This window comes from Ochlerotatus camptorhynchus, unplaced genomic scaffold (assembly GCF_037179485.1).
Source record: "Ochlerotatus camptorhynchus isolate MF236.1 unplaced genomic scaffold, CSIRO-AGI_Acam_v1.1 ptg000036l, whole genome shotgun sequence".
Lineage (NCBI taxonomy): Eukaryota > Metazoa > Arthropoda > Insecta > Diptera > Culicidae > Ochlerotatus > Ochlerotatus camptorhynchus.
Genome location: NW_027040527.1, coordinates 3,106,879 through 3,127,201, shown reverse-complemented (window position 1 = coordinate 3,127,201; position 20,323 = coordinate 3,106,879). Strand labels below are relative to the sequence as shown.

The following is a 20,323-nucleotide window of genomic DNA, read 5'->3' as shown; positions in this document are numbered from 1 at the left end:
GAATCTTATCGCCACTCAACAACTGCGCGACGTCTTCCCGCAAGCAAAGTCTGAATGTGAATTCGTCGTTGATGGGCTGCCATCGCATGCCGAGGACTCTTTCGATCCCTGTAGAGTTGTCCGTCGCGAAGCTTTTGCATTCGCTTGCAGAGCTTTCCCCGACCCGTCGAACAACTTCTTCCGAATTCGACAACCAGTTACGGAGCTCGAACCCAGCCTTTGCATGAACTTGCTTAACCTCTGACGCTATTCGGATTGCCTCTTTTTCGGTGTCCCTACTGTCGAGGTAGTCATCGACGTAGTGGTTGTTGACTATTGCTTCGACGGCTTCTGGAAATTCTATTCTGTTCTCCTCAGCATTCCGGTTCTCCCTGTAGAGTTGTCCGTCGCGAAGCTTTTGCATTCGCTTGCAGAGCTTTCCCCGACCCGTCGAACAACTTCTTCCGAATTCGACAACCAGTTACGGAGCTCGAACCCAGCCTTTGCATGAACTTGCTTAACCTCTGACGCTATTCGGATTGCCTCTTCTTCGGTGTCCCTACTGTCGAGGTAGTCATCGACGTAGTGGTTGTTGACTATTGCTTCGACGGCTTCTGGAAATTCTATTCTGTTCTCCTCAGCATTCCGGTTCTTTACGTACTGCGCCAAGCATGGTGAGCACGTTGAACCGAAAGTGGCAACATCGATCACGTAGACTTCGACTGGTAGTGATGAATCATCATGCCATACGAAGCATTGCGATTGACGATCCCAGGCGCGAATGAGAAGTTGGAAAAACATTTCCCTAACATCCCCTACCACAGCTACCTGCCGCTGTCGGAAACGGTGTAGAACTGACTTGAGGGATGCTAGAAGATCGGGTCCTTTCAGAAGCATGGAGTTTAATGACACGCCTTCCACCTTCGCTGCCGCATCCCACACCATACGGATCTTTCCTGGTTTGTTTGGGTTGATAACCAATCCCAACGGAAGGAACCAGGTTCTCCGCGGATCAAAGTTCGCCAGTTCCTCCGGTGTCGCCTTATGGATGTATCCTTTGGCCTCCAGGTCAGCGATGTGTAACTTCACTTTGTTGTAAAGTTCCGCATCTGCAGTCAGTTTACGCTCGAGACACTTAAGCCGCCGCTCTGCCATCGGGCGGCTTTCGGGAAACTCGATACAGTCATAACGCCATAACAAACCCGTTTCAAATCTCCCAGATGGTGTACGAATCGTGGTTTTCTCCATGATTTCCCGTGCCCGACGATCATCATCTGCTTCGACTATCGGTGCGACTTTCACACCAGTACTTTCAACTGTGAAGAACTCCTCGACGAGATCATGTAGTTCACGATCGGCTGATCCCGAGCAAACGTGCAGAAGGCGATGTTCTGGTGGATCATCAAGGCCTTCCACGTTCCCATAGACTGTCCATCCTAGCTTCGTTTTCGTCGCAACTGGCTCCAGAGGTTTGCCGATCCGCTTCTTCAGTGTCACCATCAAGTCGGTATTGTCTAAGCCAATCAGGATACGTGGAACTGCTCCGCTGTAGCTGTTCACTGGTAGCCCCCGAAGATATGGAAATTGTTGTTCCATTTGTTCGAAGCGAAGAGATTGTGGAGGTAGCCCGAGACTTTCAACCGTTCTTACTCGCTCTAACATATATCGCTTGTCACCGCTAATACTGGAGATTCCCAACTGTACTACCTTGGATTCCGATTCCGTGCGTGTAACATTGTTTGTCCACTGAAGGCAAAGGGGTTCAATCACACCGTCGATTCCGAGCTGATCCGCAACTTCTTGCTCCATCAACGTAAACGACGACCCGTCATCCAAGAAAGCTAATATGTCGATTGATGAGTCCTTACCGTACAACCGCACTGGCACAATCCGGAAGAGAGTAGACCGCGAGCCTTGACGGTGCACATTCACCTTCGCAGTTGATTGAAAAGAGATGTCTTTGGTTGCTGGAGTCTCCGCCTTTTCTGAATGCAACAGACTATGGTGCTTTAATTCGCAGCCATTCTGTCCACATAACGGTGCCTTGCAGGGCCATTTTCCATGGGATGCCAAACAGCGTCGACACAGATGTAGCTGCTGGACCAATTTCCAACGCTCATCGATGTTGCTCTTCTGAAACTTGTAGCACTCTTTCAGCTTATGGCCATTCTTCTGACACACTGGACATGGTTTCGGCTGAACTGGACCTTTTTCCACAGTGTTGACGTTGCGCTTCCATTCACCTTGCACCTTTACTCTATCACCATCATCCGCATGAGTGTTCAGGAAACCCTTTTCTTTCCCTTTCGGTTTCTCCGACTTCGAAGCTGCTGATGAGCGTATCGTTTCGAAGTCACTTTGAAACGTGACGTTGCTGGCAGCAGAGACAATTGTCGACATGAACTCCCCGAAAGCACGCAGATCTACAACAGGAATTCGATGTTGGTGAAGAGCCCAATCAAGTTTGACTCCCGCCGGAAGCTTGGTCACCAGCTCTTGCAACAGAGTCGGGTTTGACAGATGGTTCTCCATACCCAACGAGCACAGATGACCACAAAGATTCTGCACTACGAGACCGAAGCTGATAATACTCTCCAATTTGTCAGCCCTTGGTGCGGGAGTGGATCGAACTTTAGTGAGAAGACTGTTCACGACCAACTCCGGCCGACCGTACAATGTTCGCAAAGTTTCCATTACTTGCGGGACGGAAGATGGATGCAGAAGTTGATAGCTCACCACACTAAGAGCATTGCCCTTCAAGCAACGCTGTAACCGCATCAGATTCTCTGCATCAGTGTAGCCACACATTTGGGTTGAGTTTGTGTAGCTACTGAAGAACAAAGGCCAATCCAATGGATTACCATCGAAGTGAGGAAGTTCCTTTGGCACGACATGCCGGGCAGCAAGTTGCTGGGCATTCGGACCACATATCGGAACGTTTGGTGGAACTACTGGCATCCTTGGAGGAACTACTGGCATCCTTGGTGGAACTACTGGCATCCTTGGCGGAACCCATGGAGATGGAATTGGATTAGGGTAACTAGGAATAGTCGTCACTATGGGGTGTGGTAGAGGCACACTGGAAGGTGCTGATGAGAGAACGGTACCCAAAGCACTACTTATTCTAACGTGGGAGTTGTGGGGGATTGTTTCAGGGGTCGAATTCAACAATGGTTCCCTGAATCGTGGAGTGGACACTTGATTTGCCGAAAAAGAATCTAACAGCTGGCTTGACCTACCTTCCAACGGTACCCTACCGTGTGAACTTGAATCAGTTACAGCTGGAATTTGAGTCATCAGAATATCTCGATCCTGCTGGGACCGAAGTTGATTCGCTGACTGCCGTTGAAGATCGTCCATCTGTTGCTGCAAATCGAGTATCTGTTGCTCCAGTTTCCTCTGGGCTATCACTGCGTTCGACGAGATTTCGGAGAAAGTCTTCGCAAGTTCCTCTTGTTTTGAAGTTGGTGGAGAGATCAAATCGCTGAATGCAGGTATTGGATTACGAACGGGAGCCGGAAATGTATCGACGTTTGATACTGGAACTGATGCGCCGACCGCCTCGAAAAATTGGCCACTGACAGGGGCTGGTACTCCACCTACTGCGATGTCGTACAGCGAGTTTTCATCCGTATACCTGACCTGTGCTTGTCTCGATGAAATGCTTGTTATGACTGGTGTGGTTGGGTTCCTACTGGTAATTATGCTCCTTGCAGTGGTCCGTTTCGGGATCGTTCCAGTATACGATGTGGTAACTACTGGGACTTCAACGTTCCCAGCACAAGATGCCATGATCGTTTCTCTCTGGTCTTCCAACCACCGATGAACCGTGCTTTTAGAGCTACGATTACTACGTACGCTCCTCACACTCACATTGTCGTCACCTTCATTCACGGACTGCAGAAGGTTGTACTTCCTGCCGATGAATTGCCTCTCCAATTCCCACCGTTGCTGATTCGCTTTCCGCTTGCTTTCAAGCTCTTGCTGCATCGATTTTTCTCGTAAAGCCTTCTCCTGCTCCTCAATTTCCCGCATGAGCCTCTCCTGGACCCGCTTCTCTTCCTCTATACGTTGCATTTGAAGTTCGACCCTTGCTTGAATGGCACTAGTGGTCGATGATTTCCCAACTTGCGAGGAGACAGGCGAATGACGATGTAGACACTGGGTACAACAGAAGCTTCGATCCATCACGGACTCATCAACCCCGACGCAGATAGAGTGATACCAGATTTCACACGAGTCACACTTGACCATCAAACGGTCCGTCACACCTGATCGGTCGCAAGCGGGACATTCGGTTTGCAATGCCGAGTCTTCCGATGCAATGATTCGCACTGAACAACAGGCGCGGCTAGTTTCATCCGGCATAGTTCACAACAATAATGTGACGAAGTTGAACAAAGTTCGAGTGAATAATCACAGCTGTGATTGATAGCGTCTGGATAACCTCAAATGCGATAAAATCTCTTAAAGATTTGTTGCCACTGGTGTGAATTCCACTTGGTTTTTCGGACCTCTTTATAGCAAACTCTGGTTTTTCCGTAGAGTAAGCTTTAAGCTACAAAATGTGATTTTTATTAGCTAGATTATAATAATAAATTGCATGAAACTTACAGATTTTAGTCCATTAATATTTAAGAATTCACGTCGTAGCTGATTGTTTGTGTTTGCTGTTGGTGTCTAAATTTTATCGTATTGTACATTAGATTATAAGTTTAATTAATCAAATATAATATAAGTTTACCTCCAATTCAATTAATATAAGTAATTTTAACTTCGTAAACTAGAATTTTAATAATGCAATTTAGGATAAAGTTTTGTGAACGCACATTTTAATTCGTCTACTTTGTGTCTTTGTTCACTTGTAAACAGTCATTGTCCGCTTGTGCTCTTTGTCCGGATTGAAGGTTTACATCAACGTCAAAGCTATCCGTTATCCGTATTCAATGCCTAACGTTACGGATCGACGGTGCAAGGTGTGTGCCTGCAAGGTGAGGACTGTCGCGAACAGTGACAATGTTCACAGAGCCATTGAATTCATTTGTGAAAATTATAACACCTCGGTGGAAAAACGTAAACGTCTCGATGAAAAGATCCATAAAATCGTTACTAAATATATCAACAAATGGCATGAAGCTAATCGCACGAAAGAGCGATTTAAGTCGTATTTTCGGAATTGGCTTGATGGAGAATTTGGCATCGAGGAATTCATCGAACAGGAGCAATGTGTTGCCTCAACCTCGGCCTCGGGAACAAAACGTGGACGACCTTCAAAACCTTTCTTGGATTTGAGTGAAAGAGGAAAACGTCGCGTCATCGATAAAGAAGCAGTTGATCCAAAATTCGATACCATCGAGAAAGTTTTGTTATTTGCAAGACGGACTGCTTATAATCGAAAGGATTTTAATTTAGTTAAAGTTATTGGGCATATTTTAAAAAACCAAAAAAGCTCTAAAACCATGCTGGCTCAACTAACTGATCAACGAGGAATGAAGTCACCAGAAGAGGCATTTAGTGGCGGATTGAGTAGATTTCAATACGAAGTAATACATAGTGAATCACCTTCAAGATTTCCACCTTACTTTGTGATCGGAGCAGTGAAAAAAATATGCGCCCCTCCTAGTGAATTCATCGAAGAAAGTGCATTGAAAATAAGAGTGAAACTCCAGGCGCTGATGGAAAATACAGTGAAACGAATCGTCCAAATAATTGATGCAGAGCTAAACGAGTATATGGATAGCAACGATCTAGTTTCTACGGAACTGGTTCTTCTATGTAGCTGGGGTATGGACGGATCAACTGGATATTCGCAATATCATCAAGTGCTACCAGAAGGATGTCAGGACGATTCAGATGTATTTTCGTCCACTTTAACACCAATTCAGTTATTCATGTACAATGATCGAAAGGAAATTATGTGGTTTAATCCCATGCCTCAAAGTATTCGATTTTGTAGGCCATTCATCCTTGAATTCATTAAAGAGAGTAAAGAAGTTATTCTGGCTACAAAACAGGATGTAGAAAAAGAAATGAGTGAACTAACGCCAGTGAAAATTGAACTCTCAAACGATAAGTTTATACTTGTTGATTTTGATTTTGTCCTCAGTATGATAGACGGAAAAGTCTTAACTTATATCACTGGAAATTCGTCGATGCAGAATTGTCCAATATGTGGGGCAACACCAAATGTAATGTATGATGCAGAGAAATTCGAGGAAGGATTTATATCAAACGAAGAAGCCTTGCATTACGGCATATCTCCACTTCATGCTTGGATAAGATTTTTCGAATGCCTTTTGCATATTGCATACAGAATGGATATCAAAAAATGGAAGGTAACGAAACCGTTCAAAGAACTATATGAACAAAGAAAAAAACATGTGACGACACAGCTTTATGAAATTTTTTTAGTAAGAGTAGATCAACCACGATCGGGTGGAGCAGGTACCAGTACTACAGGAAACGTTTGTCGAAGAGCATTTGGAAATCCCAAGCTTTTAAGCTCCGTGCTGAACATTGATGAAGAGTTAATTTTCAGATTCCGGAATATATTAATTGCTATTAACTGCCAAGAGCCAATAAACCCGGAAAAATTTGATGCATATTGCAAGGAAACATATAGACTCTATCTTAAATTGTATGATTGGTACAAAATTCCTGCAACCGTGCATAAAGTTCTCGCTCATGCCGGAGAAATAATCATACATTCACCAGCACCACTTGGTTCATTAGCGGAAGAGGCAGCAGAAAGTCAACATAAACAATTGAAAAAATATCGAGCCCATCATGCAAGAAAATGATCAAGAGTAGAAAATTTACATGATGTCTTTATTAGTGCCATTAATGAATCGGACCCACTGATCAGTTCCATTTGGATGGCAAAAAGACGACAGAAAAAAGTATCCCTGGATTATCCCGACATCGTGAAAAGTTCATGATATTTGAAAATTCTGTAAGTGATTCAGTAGTCGATACTAATAACTTCAATGCCTTGGAGGAACTTATGAAAGCAGTCGATGAAATTGAAGAAGAATTTGTTCATGATGATATTGTAACAGAGGAATAAAAAGAAATTCGTTGAAACATATTTGATTTTGATTATTTTTTTATAATTACTTTATTTGTACAGGCTCAATCGAATAAACTTTACAGAGCCGAGTTATCATTTGCGTTATACATTATTACTGTCTTAAATTTAAAGTTAGAGGAACTGGACCGAGTACTCGCGGTTGTCTCGAGGTTAGTGGAGATTTACAATTTTTTAGATGAGAAAAGGGAAGAAGGAGGTTTGAAATGTGGTTTACGATACAACTATTTAATTAATCCTAAAGCATGAAATTATTTCCATTCATCTTGAAAACAAACATTAAAAAAAAAACCACACACGTACAAAATACGAACTAAACACAAGGTTAATCAAACTTACAATCTAAGGTTAATATCCTTAAAGTAAACATATATGAGTTTCATAAACTCCAGATCGCGTCTAGCCAAAATATCCCGAACTGGAAAATTAGGTTGTCTACCTCGAGCCCGAAGGGAATCATAAAAATGTGATCTGACTCCACGATACTCCGCACAAGACCAAAGGATGTGATCAGCGTCCTGGTAACCTTGTCCACATTCACAGAGATTGCTGTCTCCCAACCCCACACAGAACAAGTGAGCGTTTAGACAATAGTGATTGGACATGAGACGAGACATCACGCGTATGAAGTCTCGACTCAAGTCCAACCCTTTGAACCATGCAAACTTCGACACCTTAGGGTTAATTGAATGTAGCCATCGTCCCAAGCTCCCTTCACTCCATTGATGTTGCCAGCTAACGAGCGACTGCTGACGATAAATAGAAAAAAAATCACTATAGGCGATCTGTCGATCATAAATGTCACCTTCCATAGCGCCCACCTTCGCAAGTGAATCCGCCTTCTCATTGCCCAAAATTGAGCAATGCGAAGGGACCCACGCGAAGGTGATGATGAAAGAGCGCACGGATAAAGCACTAAGCAGTTCTCGTATTTTCAAGAGAAAATACGAGAAGTGCTTTACCGGCCTAATGGAACGGATAGCCTCGACAGAACTGAGACTATCCGTAAAAATAAAGTAGTGGTCTGGAAGAAGTGAAGCAATAGTTTCCAAAGTGTAGTGAATTGCTGCCAGTTCAGCCACATACACAGAACAAGGAGCTTCAAGTTTTCGAGAGGCGCTATGAAATTCATTAAATACACCAAAACCAGCGGACTCCTCTATTAGAGATCCATCTGTGAAAAACGTTCTTGCGGAATCAACATGGCCAAACTTTGCAGCGTATAATGACGGAGCAATCATAGGACGATGATGCTCTGGAATTCCGCGGATTTCCTGCGTCATAGATAAATCAAAATTCACTGAATTGCCGAAATCGGAGAAGACTACACGATTGGGAATATTTCTTGAAGGGCTGACATCCTGTGTTAAATATAGGTAGTACAAAGTCATAAAACATGTTTGAGGATTTAGCTTCAGAAGCTTCTCAAAATTTTCGATCAGCAGTGGGTTACTTCGCAACGGGTGAGGAGCCTCAGAGATAACTCTGAAAAACGGACGGATAGTGGCAACATGCCCGCCAGCACTTCGAGACTCATAGTATGAGTCGAGTGCATGCATCCTAACGCGATACGAAGACAACGATACTGGATCCGTTCCAGCTTGATGATGTGCGTTTTAGCTGCCGACTGGAAGCAAAAACTACCGTACTCTAAAACCGATAAAATCGTTGTCCGGTACAACGTCAGAAGATCTTGTGGATGGGCTCCCCACCACGTTCCGGTAATTGATCGAAGGAAATTGATCCTTAGTTGGCATTTTCGTCTCAGATACTCAATGTGGGATCTCCAGGTGCATTTGGAATCGAACCAGACCCCGAGATATTTAAAAGACATGGAATGAGTGATCGGTTTGCCCAAAAGTTGAAGCTTCGGTTGAGCTGGGCTATGCTTCCTAGAGAAAACGACCAACTCAGTTTTCTCCGTGGAGAATTTGATACCTAGCTGAATAGCCCAAGTAGACAAATTGTCCAAGGTATCCTGTAAGGGTCGTTGCAGGTCAACCTCTTTTGGCCCTGTGATAGACACTACGCCGTCATCTGCAAGTTGTCTCAACGTGCAATTGTCACTAAGACATACATCAATTTCTCTAACGTAGAAATTGTACAAAAGGGGGCTTAAACATGAGCCTTGGGGGAGACCCATGTAGCTAAATCGAAAAGCTGTAGAGTTTCCATGAGAAAAGCTCATATGTTTTTCTGACAGCAAATTGTACAAAAAATTATTAATTAATGGAGACAATCCACAAATGTGGAGTTTCTCTGAAAGAACTTCAACGGATACTGAATCAAAAGCCCCCTTGATATCCAAGAACACAGAAGCCATTTGCTCTTTCTTAGCAAAAGCTAACTGAATTTCCGAGGAAAGCAACGCGAGACAGTCGTTCGTTCCCTTACCCCTACGGAAACCAAATTGAGTATCTGAAAGAAGGTGGTTCGTCTCAACCCATTTGTCGAGGCGAAAAAGGATCATTTTCTCCATCAATTTCCGAATACACGACAGCATCGCGATGGGCCGATACGAATTTTGATCCGACGCGGGTTTATCAGGCTTTTTAATGGCTATCACCCTTACTCGTCTCCAATCGTCGGGAACAATATTGAGCTCCAAGAACTGATTGTACAAGTTCAACATGCGCCTCTTAGCGACGTCTGGGAGGTTTTTCAGCAAGTTGAACTTGATTCTATCAGATCCCGGGGCAGAATTTCCACACGAAAGGAGAGCGAGTGAAAGTTCCACCATTGAAAAAGGCTGACTGATTTCGACTACCGAATTCGCGGTTTCGCGAGGAATCAACTGCGACGGCACGGAATCCGGACACACTTTTCGCGCGAATTTAAGAATCCATTGATCCGAGCATTCCTCGCTTTCGTTGTTAGTAGACCGGTTACGCATTCTTCGCGCCGTACTCCAAAGCGTATTCATAGACGTTTCGCGCGACAATCCGTCTACAAACTGCCGCCAGTAGCCCCGTTTTTTGGCCTTGATGAGGCTCTTGAGTTCGCGTTCAAGAGATGTGTATGCGTCGAAATGCTCGCGTGTTCCGCGTTTCCGAAAAAGTTTAAACGCGTCGGACTTTTTACGGTAAACCTCCGTGCATTGTTGATCCCACCAGAGCGATGGTGTTTTCTTACGGATTGACGATCGCGGCACCGGTTGTGTTTGAGCTTGAAGTGCGCTGTCGACGATGAGATTAGAGAGGAAATTATACTCCTCCAACGGCGGAAGCTCTTCCACTGACGATACTGTATCGTCTAGCGCGGATTGGAACTTAGTCCAATCGATGTTACGGGTTAGATCATACGCGACGTTAACGGATTCTGACGAGTTGAACCCACTGGCAATCGAAATTTTGATCGGCAAATGATCACTACCGTGCGGATCCTGGATTACATGCCAAGTGCAATCCAACGATAGTGAATTGGAGCAAAAGGTGAGGTCTAATCTGCTACCATTCGAGGATGGACCAGCCAAACGTGTTACTTCTCCATTGTTAAGGATTGTCATGTTGAAGTTGTCGCAGAGATCATAAATCAAAGTAGAACGGTTATCATCGTACAGCTCCCCCCAGCCTGTACCGTGGGAGTTAAAATCTCCCATGATCAACCATGGAGCGGGAAGTACCGCACATATGTCGAAAAGTTGTTTGCGATTAACAGAGACTCTAGGAGCAATATATACAGAAGCAATACAAAGGCTCTTACCTTTAATGGTAGCTTGACATGCGACAACTTCAATACCGGGGAATTCGGAAAGATTCACTCTATAGAAGGAATGGCACTTTTTGATCCCCAAAAGTACCCCTCCTCCACGTAAATCCTCACGATCCAATCGAATAATGTTAAAATCATAAAAAGGGAGATCAATTTCTGAAGAGAGCCATGTTTCACAGAGGGCAAATGCATCGCAATTATTGTTATGGACTAAATACTTGAACGAATCTAATTTCGGAATAAGACTTCGACAATTCCACTGTAGAACAGTGATCAAATCCCCGACCTCGTTTGGAAAATTATCCATCAAAGGAGATGATAGCTGCAAGAAGGGGCCATTTTGAAGTCAATTGCTTCAAGAAGGATTTCACAGTTGGAAGCAATGTGAGGACAATGATTTTCAGAGGATCAGAAATGTTGAGGTATTTGAGAATACCGTCCACAATGTCATCAAATGAGAACAACCCAGATGAAGAAGGGGTTTCTGTTCTTAAAATTGGGGCATCAGGGGTTTTGGATGTCCCCGGAAGAGGTGGAAAATCCTGGGTATAGTCAGTTCTGCGGAATCCAGGAGGAGTAGAAGTCTCCCTTTTTCCACCACTCCTTGATTTGGGCAAGCTGATTTGGGGTTCTTTATTTGCAACAATCCGCGAACGGATGCGCTTTCGTTTCCGCGCAGAACCTTCCAGAAAACTGAAAGAAGTTCCCTCCTCAGCCAAGTCAGAGTCAGTCTCGTCATCTAACAAAAGATAAAAGGGATTTTTGTCATTGGTCGATGGCGTGGCTGTCTTAAGCATTTCTGCAAAAGACCGCCTAGAACGTTCCTTAAGGGAGCTTTTCATTTTGTCCCCGAGCTGTTTGTACGCCGGGCACGACGAGAGAGCATGAGGAGGAGTTACGTTGCAGTACACGCATTTTGGTGCAGTAGCTGCGCAGGCGCCATCCTCATGCTTCTCCCTGCATGTGGAGCAGCGTGCCTTGTTGCCGCAGTGGGAGGCCGTATGTCCCAACCGCTTACAATTCTGGCAGTTCATGACCCGAGGTACAAACAACCGCACAGGAAGACGAAGTTTTCCCAGCTCGATGTATTGAGGAAGGGCAGATCCAGAAAAGGTCACCCGAAACGAGTCTGTGGGGGTAAAACTCTTTTTACCCTCGCTGAGCGATACTGACTTCATTCTATGAACGGCCAGTATCTTTACCGGAGGAAGCAAGGGGTTCTTAAATCGGCCAACCGCTTGCTTCTCCAGTATCTCGGGGTTCAGGCTCGCCTCAGTGACCACGCCTTCGATCTCCACATCAGAGGCTGGAATGTACACCCTATATTCCAGTGTGAAAAATTGGGAAACAGCAATTTCATTCGCCTGTTTCAGGTTAGCGACGGTCACACGAAGTTTGTTGTGCCTAACCTTCGTTATTTCGGTCACGGCAGAGAATCGCTTTGTCAGATCATCAGATATCTGAACAACATTCAAGGGTTTGTTTTTGGGCTGAAAATAGACAACCCATGGGCCAGTCGAGTCATTCGGGTAGGCCCGCAATCTGGTGCTTTTCTCAGCCTGCCCATCGACAGACTGAGACGACGAACCAGGGATGACATCATCATTCTTCTGAGATGAATGGTCATCCATGTCGTCTTCTGACAAAACATCCATTTTGTTCAACTAGTGGGAGCGCAAAACGCTCTCCCACTGAACGCACAGACACAATACACAGAAAACACTACAAACACAGAAATACAAAATGAAAATTTAACTAATGGGGGAGGAAAAGAAACAAAAAAAAAACAAAAACTTATCTGATAATTCTATACTTCTACCACCGAGCGTTATATGTGTAGGCGTTTACACAGATGGCTGGAAGAGACGCGCTGCGTGGATGACCTTCGTTGTGGTGCACTTGATCGAGGCTCGGTACTCAGCGCACACAGGCGCACGATGATTGATGAACGATGTAGATGTAGAAACGGGTGCTCACACTCGATGATGATGATACGTGAGCGCGTATGCGTGACCACGCAACGATGATGCCCAAATTTGTTTGCGAATTTCCAATAGCACGGATTAATCGTTCCGAAAATGACACTTTCTACTAAAAAAACTCACTTTTCGATCAATTTACCGGGAACTATGCCAGGAGTCACTTAGTGAGAAAAAAACTGATAATTTATATCAAGCGAATACCGAGAAAACTTCCAAAACAACGGAGCGCGAAACAAGTCGACCGTACTTCTTGCTAGGACGCAGTGAGATCACAATTTCACTCTTAATTAATTGAATATTTATCACAGCATTGCGAAATAAACTATAACGTTCGCCATTACCAATACTGCAACGCTGCTTTCCCGATTGTCTTTTGTACGTTCGCACCATCACTGCCACCAAAACACTGCGTAGGTAAACAATGTAAACAAGTCAACAAAGTGGGCGTTGAGGTTAGATTCCAGAAACAAGTGGTGTTCATTTTGCCCCTACTAGAGGTGTTCGTTTCACCCCTAATCGACTATATTAATTTGAATGCATTTTTTTTTTAAATAAATCAGGCATAACATTTGATAACGGCACAAAAGCATTTGCAAACAAACTTTCTAAGGCCCTTTACACGCGATCCAAAGTACGCCCACGCAAACCAACAACATCATCGGATAGGGGCAACTATCACCTTTCCGAAAGTGGTATTGGTTTGCGTGGGCGTACTTTGGTTCACGTGTAAAGGGCCTTAGAAAGTTTGTTTACAAATGCTTTTGTGCCGTTATCAAATGTTATGCCTGAAATTATTGCAAAAAACAATATTTTGATTAATGTCAACTTTCAGCAGCGATACAAAGAACGTGTTTGGGACAAATAGGTAATTGATAATAAATATTCTGAAACGTTCATAAAACCTTATTTTTCTCTGGTTAGAAATTATAATATTTCAAACCCTTGGGTTATGATTTCTAATTTTTCATATATTTCGGTGGTTAAAAGAGGATATCAACTGTTCTATTGAAAAATTATATGTTTGATAGTGGTAAAAATGATTAACAACTTACATTTCCGTTTAAATTTAAAAGATTTTGTTATTTTGAGGGTGTCCATTTCGCCCCGTGTGTTCATTATGCCCCTAATCCCCCTATCAATGAAACAGTCATCGGTCGTCAATGAAAAGCAATGCAACTTTGTTCTGTCAATCTAATTGAAACATTTATTGGCTCTGTTGTCTTGTGAATTTTAGCTATAACGGCCTCTTTTCTGATTTTTATCTCTCAATCTATGGACTACACATTTTTATATCATATGGGTGGAAAGTTCGTAGAAAAAATACTTTAAAATTCTCCACTTTTTAAGATATCTTCGAGCATGAAACTAAGTCAGACTTCAATAAAACAGTAATCACGGTTGACCTGGTGCATCCCGAACATTTCTGTTAAAATGAACAGGTCTAGGTTGTATCCAAGACAAGACCGTAGATTTGACGTAGGACTACGTACTCGGTATCAATATTCGGTGACTGTGTTAGGGAAACCACTTTTTTGCAGGCAATCGGTGATACTTTTGATCACCATTGCAACAGTCGGAAATTTGTGTAATTTTCAATAGGGACCTATTATAAATTGATAAAATTTTCATTTTTGCAGATTCGTAGAAAAATTGGCAATCGGTTGGCTGATTTTGAATTAAAATCCATCCGCTATTGACAGAGCTATAAGTGGTCAAAACCTGACCACTTTTCGTAATTCTTCGTCAAAAATCATAGTCCCTTTGGAAAACTCGCGATACCTTACCAAATTTGAGATATGTTTGTCCAGGATTGTCTTGGAAAAAATTCCCGAATTTGAGAAAAGTAAAGATTGGATTCACTAAGTCTATTGGTACTACTTCACAGGAAATTGTGAGGCAAATTTACTCATCGCTGAGTTCCTGCACTTTCTGCGATTACGAGTAAACTAAACTCAAATTTGGGTCGTTCTCATGGGCCGTGTAAAGTACTTACATTAGTTAACAAAATGCCGACTCCATTTTCTTTTAAAAGAAAGAACGATCGACGAAGGAATAGGAATAACAGGGAATTCTATTTTCAAATTCCGAAAAACTTTGTGGGAACGAAAGGGTTCATCAACTCAAGTGCACCGATCAACGTCTCTCTCTCATTTCAGGGCAAAGAGAACCTCGTCCTCCCGCTGGTCATCATGGGCTGCATTTCGGTGGCGGGTGGCTTCACCGGCCTACGGCTTCCGGAAACCCTGCACCACCGGTTGCCTCAAACGCTGGAAGAAGGTGAACTGTTCGGTCAGGACTGGACCTTCGACGACTGTTTCCGGTGTGGTCCGTCGAAAAAGTCACCCACCGGATCGTACGAAAACCTTTCGCACGATCCTTCCGATGCGGCGCTGGAGCTAAATGCGGCTGTACCGCTCAACGGTGGTGGGGCAAGAGGTGGTGGAGGTGCGGCGGGTGGCAGCGGCGGCTATGATTCGGGCCCGGCAACCGAGAAGACCCCACTGGAGCTGGCCCGATTACGGCGGCAGTCGATGAAACGGCTCGTTCGACAGGCGAGCACGATGGACACGCAGAAGACGGCGGCCGGCGCCATGCAACTGACGTATTGGTTCTGAGTCAGGGAGATTGTCAGTATTGTTCGCGAAATGAAAACAAGGTTTTTATTTTTTGAACATATTTTAACAATAAAGAAATACGTATATGTATATTTTCGGTTTTTCTCTGATTTGTTTCTTCTTTCTATAATGATAATGTGCATTGACAACATTTACTTGATTAAAATTAAAATTTCTTGTTTGTTTTGTTTTTTTTTAAGTGTAAACATATTTTAGTTACGGTTGTGATTTCTTTATTTTTACGGAGAGATTTGTTTTAAGTACTTTTTAATTCACGCTGGAGTTATTTTTTTCTTCTGCTTGTTTAAAACATATTTGTTGTTTTCGTTAGTTTGCAATAGTCGTCTGGAGTTTTCGCTTAGATATAGATCTCTGGTTGATTACATATAATAACAGATTGTATTTCTTCTTTTCCTTCGGCTCTAGAATTTTACCATGTTTCATTGTTGCGGGTGGTAAAACTATAAAACTTAAACTACTACCATTTTTGTTCTATATCGCAAGAAGCATTCATTGATGTATAGGCAATTCTAAGGATATGTTTCTTGGGGAATTCCATTCACCTACAATTTGCTACACGCTTAGGAAAAGAGTTTCTCGATTGTACAGTGTGTGACGGTTGCTGTTTGGAAATCAATGCGGTCGGAAACTGAAAACTTGTGTTTCCTTCTTTCATTTATCATCTTGCATCTACTACTTTGTACTAAGGAATCAAATTACTCTAGCTAATAAGTTACCGTTTACTTGGTTGTGTGTTTGAGTGTAAAAACGAATGGGAAAATATCATTCGTAACTGTGTATGTCGTTTTGGAGTAGAAAATGTTGATTTATGTGGCTTAAAGTCCGAAGAGGAAATCATAAATGGGTTCGCTTTGAAGCTAGTTCTTTCGGTAAGAAGTCTTTTCCTAGAGATATTTTGCATCTCGGGACGGCGATCGGTTGTCTGTGTGTTTCGTGTTAGCCAATCATTTTTTTAAAATTTAAGGTTAGGTAGCTGACGTAAAGTGTTGTTAGAAAGATGTCTTTTTGTTGTAGAACTACATTGACAAGAGATGGCTTGGATCTTGTCTGTTGAATTTCTGTTTTGTTTGTTTAGTTTCGAATCGAATTGGCCGTTCTGTGATACACAAAAAAAAACGATGTAAGTTGATAGGTTATAGCTGGACTTAGGCTTAGGTAGAAAGCCAAATCGTTTCCTAGAGTCATCAGTGTATAGTTTATAGTCTTTAGTTAAAAATTTCATTATTGTAAATATCCGATTGTAAATTTGTTGAAATAAACTATGATTACAAGTTCAGATGGATTGATTTTTTTTGTATACTAATATGATCACATTCCAAAATAAGGTTTCGTGCTATGTCGTATTCAAAGTTCCGAACAAGGTTTGAACTAAATTTTTTATTATTATATCACAAATTTATCCTATAATAAAGAAGGAAACTTTTCATCACTACGAAATTTCGTTGTCCGAAGACAAAATTAATCTTGTTTGCATTAAAAAACCTAAAAATTCGACATTCTTATCGCGATAAACCTTTTTTCCAAAAGAATACACCGGTTGCTGCAACCGGAAAGAGAGTCATACTCCTCTACAGCTCTGTGACATGGTATATAATTTCGCTGATGTTTTTTTTGTAATGAGATGTTCTGTATTTGTTTTAGCTAAAAAGGCATACCGTTCCTTAAAAACTTCCTGCTCTTTTCCAGTGTCTTTTGGTTCTCTCTCTACAAAAGCCACCTCGAATTTTGTGAGTATATCGTTTTATGTCTGTTCCATGGATTCGAATGGCACTTTCAGGTTTGTTTGTGTCTCGGTGTGTGAATGTGTGTGTGTGTGTAAGTACGTTTTCATCTGTCAAAATGGGGACACACACAAGTAGGCGGAAGGTTCTAGTTGTTAAAAATGCTATCATCATATTCCCACCGCAGTGGGCTTGTTGTTGGTCCGGATATTGGTTTCGTCAGGCGCATTCGAAGGACAGGGCATGCTCCGATCGTAGTAGGCGATCGGGGGTCCGTTGCTATTAACATTGTTTGGTTTATGTAGGCACAAGTGACGTTTCTGGTTTGTTTTCGTTTATATAGGTATCGTACAACAATGGATCGATGCGGCCTTTGTTTTGTTTTTGTTCTATGCGGAGATTATAGTTTACAGTGAATAGTGGTGCCATCTACCTTAGTTTGATTGAAATGGCAGTTCCAGTATGTGTAACTTTTCGATTTTGTTGGTTTACATTTTCAATGTTTGTCCTTTTTTTATCGTCATTTGCTCTTGTATACATCTATGCTAGAAGGTAAGAGTACGGCTACAGTTTATTAAAATCAAACAAAACAAAAACGTAATATATAATATCGTTTAACAAAATAAGATCAATGGCAAGTTCTGGTAACGTAAAATTGTAATGCTTAGAGTAGTATTAAAAGAAGAAAAACTTAGGCGCTAACTGGCAAGTAGAAAATTTGTGCTCACTGGTTTTGAGTATTCATCTTGTCAGAGTTACTGGAAATTCACTTCGTATTCGAATGGGGAAAGGAAGCTCGAAACAATGATCGAATCAAAAGGGGTGCCATTCGTCAAAACCAAACAAATACATCCGTGAAATGAATCTAGATAACATAAAGGACTAGCATAAAAATATCGCAATGTTCTTCTTTTTCTATATAGTTATTTCAAAGGATCCACATGTACAATCAATGTGCTTCTATTTAGATTAAAACTTTGCACGGTTCTTATATCTGTATCAAGGAAACTAAATACGAGTTTTGAACGTCCATTGAACTTAGCCTAGGATTTTTCACATCATCTTATAGGGTTGAAAAGTGTTTTTTCTGTCAATCTGTCGCTTTCTCTGCATTGTTTACCAAAGAAACGTATTATATTTTTTCCCTTTTTTGTATTTATTTAAAAATTTGTACTACCAGTTCTCAATCCTCTCATTTTTTTTGTTACAATTCGTTGCCTCATACTTTACTTTTTCTACGTTAATTAAGCACTTGCGTTTCTTCATCATGCTTTTCATCTATGTATCAAATAAGTAAAAATCAGTATGAAAGATGTTTTTGCAATTTAAAACCTAAGACTCGCGTCACTTTACACATTCGTTTTCCCATTTTCGGTCATAAATACAGATTACTTACATAAGATCTCTTGGTTTCCTCCCCATTAAATGCTAATGCTACTATTTACATCGTAAGTTTAACCTTAAACATATCGATTTAATTAATGCTGACTTATCCTCTAGTAGTGTGTGCTAATGGGGATCATCATCAGAGATTCTGGACGATGGACGATGCGATGCGTGAGAAAACCGAAAAGCATAGGAAAACTGAAACGAGTGGTTTGGTTGATAATGCATGGGAAGTATTTTTTCTTTTTTTTTATCCTAGGGGACACGACGACGACGAATGTTTGCCTTAACCTTAAGTGCGGTCTAATCCTGTTATGAATGTCCCCTTTGCGATTAGTCGATCGTGGTGAGAGCTGCTTATCGCTTGGACATTGATTTGCGACGACGGTTACCATGGTAATGCGATGCGTTGTTTGTTTTGTCAGTGCTCTTGTTGGGTAATTTGAAACTCACTCACGATCAAGTCTCGCGTAACACGAAAAAAAAGCCTATCATTGTTGATCGATTATCTTCGTCGATTTTGTGTATCGCGAATAACGGAACGGCAAATGAAGCTGAAAATTGCATCAGGTCCTAAGTAACATTGGCAGATTCTCTTCATCGACTTTCTCTTTGCATCCCCACGGCCATGTAAAGATATTCCCAGGTATTTTCAGCACACGGATCGGCAAAAGAAGCTTTTAACCAGCATCTAAAACGACAAACACAACAAGAAACGGTCATGTGCTCAAGTTATTAACGAAAGAGAAAGTCGACGAAGAGAATGGATCAATGTTACTTAGAACCTAATGCAATGTTCAGCTTTAAATGCAGTTTCCATCGAGTGTGTTGTTTCAAGCACACGCTATTTAAAAACTTTGATAAATTAATAATTATTTACTGATCATGATTAGTAAACATTAGCCGCAGCTTGTGTCACTTTTTCTTAAATTCGTTTATGTTGCCGTGGTCGATGAAGAGAATTGATCAACGAGGATAGGCCCTTTTCACATGTAACGAGAGAAGTCGTAAATTAATAGTTTTATTTTAATTGTAGTCACTTTAACCAACAATCAATACGAAACTAACGATTTTAAATTGGTTCATTACTTGACTAGACCATTGAACAGTGGTCCAGAAGGACGAATTTTATGGAAAAAATGTAAAGTGCATGAAGATAAGTTTTATCAATTTGCTGTCTTCATAGAAGCTTTTAGTTGAAAAAAGATGCATCTGATGAAGGGGTGGTCCATAAATTATCCTGATTGAGACTTCATTGGTGGCCTCAAGTACATCTATAAGTGTACCCCATTCTTGTGCTTTGTTTTGTCTGTGTTTGTTTTGATTCGCCTAATAAATTTGACGGAGTTTAATGAGGAATTTGTGGATTTTCCTACACGGTAAAAACATCATGTTCATGTAAAGTTATTTGCCAATGAATTTGCACTACTTTCCAAACATTGCAATTCGATGTGCAAATCCTTTGGAAGAGTTCAAATCGAAGCACGATGAAATCAACAGCAAATCACTTCATTTTAGATTGTATTGCACATCGTTGTTGATGTGCTGTGTTTTGAAATCTAAATGTCAACCATACTGATGTTAACATTCTATCACTTTAAGTTTAACTAATTTATTCTTGGATTTCATGTTTGCTGAAAATGGGTTTAAATAAATATATTGCCTTCTTCATACTGCAAGCCTTGTTATATGTTATTCAGAATATGGCCATATTACTACCCAGATCACATGTTTCCAAGTTTCAACAACATTGCCAGGCTTGTAGTAGAAGCAAGACGAGACATTGAGCAATTAATTTGATATGTTTGACAATGTTTTGTG

General features: G+C 41.8%; 1 protein-coding gene across 1 annotated transcript in view; it reads left to right on the top strand.

The window, feature by feature from the left end:
- The window catches only part of CarT (Carcinine transporter), a 47,868-nt gene extending 31,199 nt beyond the window's left edge, over positions 1-16,669 (top strand). The window contains exon 6 of the mRNA XM_065232849.1: positions 14,916-16,669. Coding sequence (XP_065088921.1) covers positions 14,916-15,374 — 459 coding nt within the window. The 3' untranslated portion in view covers positions 15,375-16,669. The remainder of the gene's footprint in view (positions 1-14,915) is intronic.
- The last annotated feature ends 3,654 nt before the right edge of the window (positions 16,670-20,323 follow it).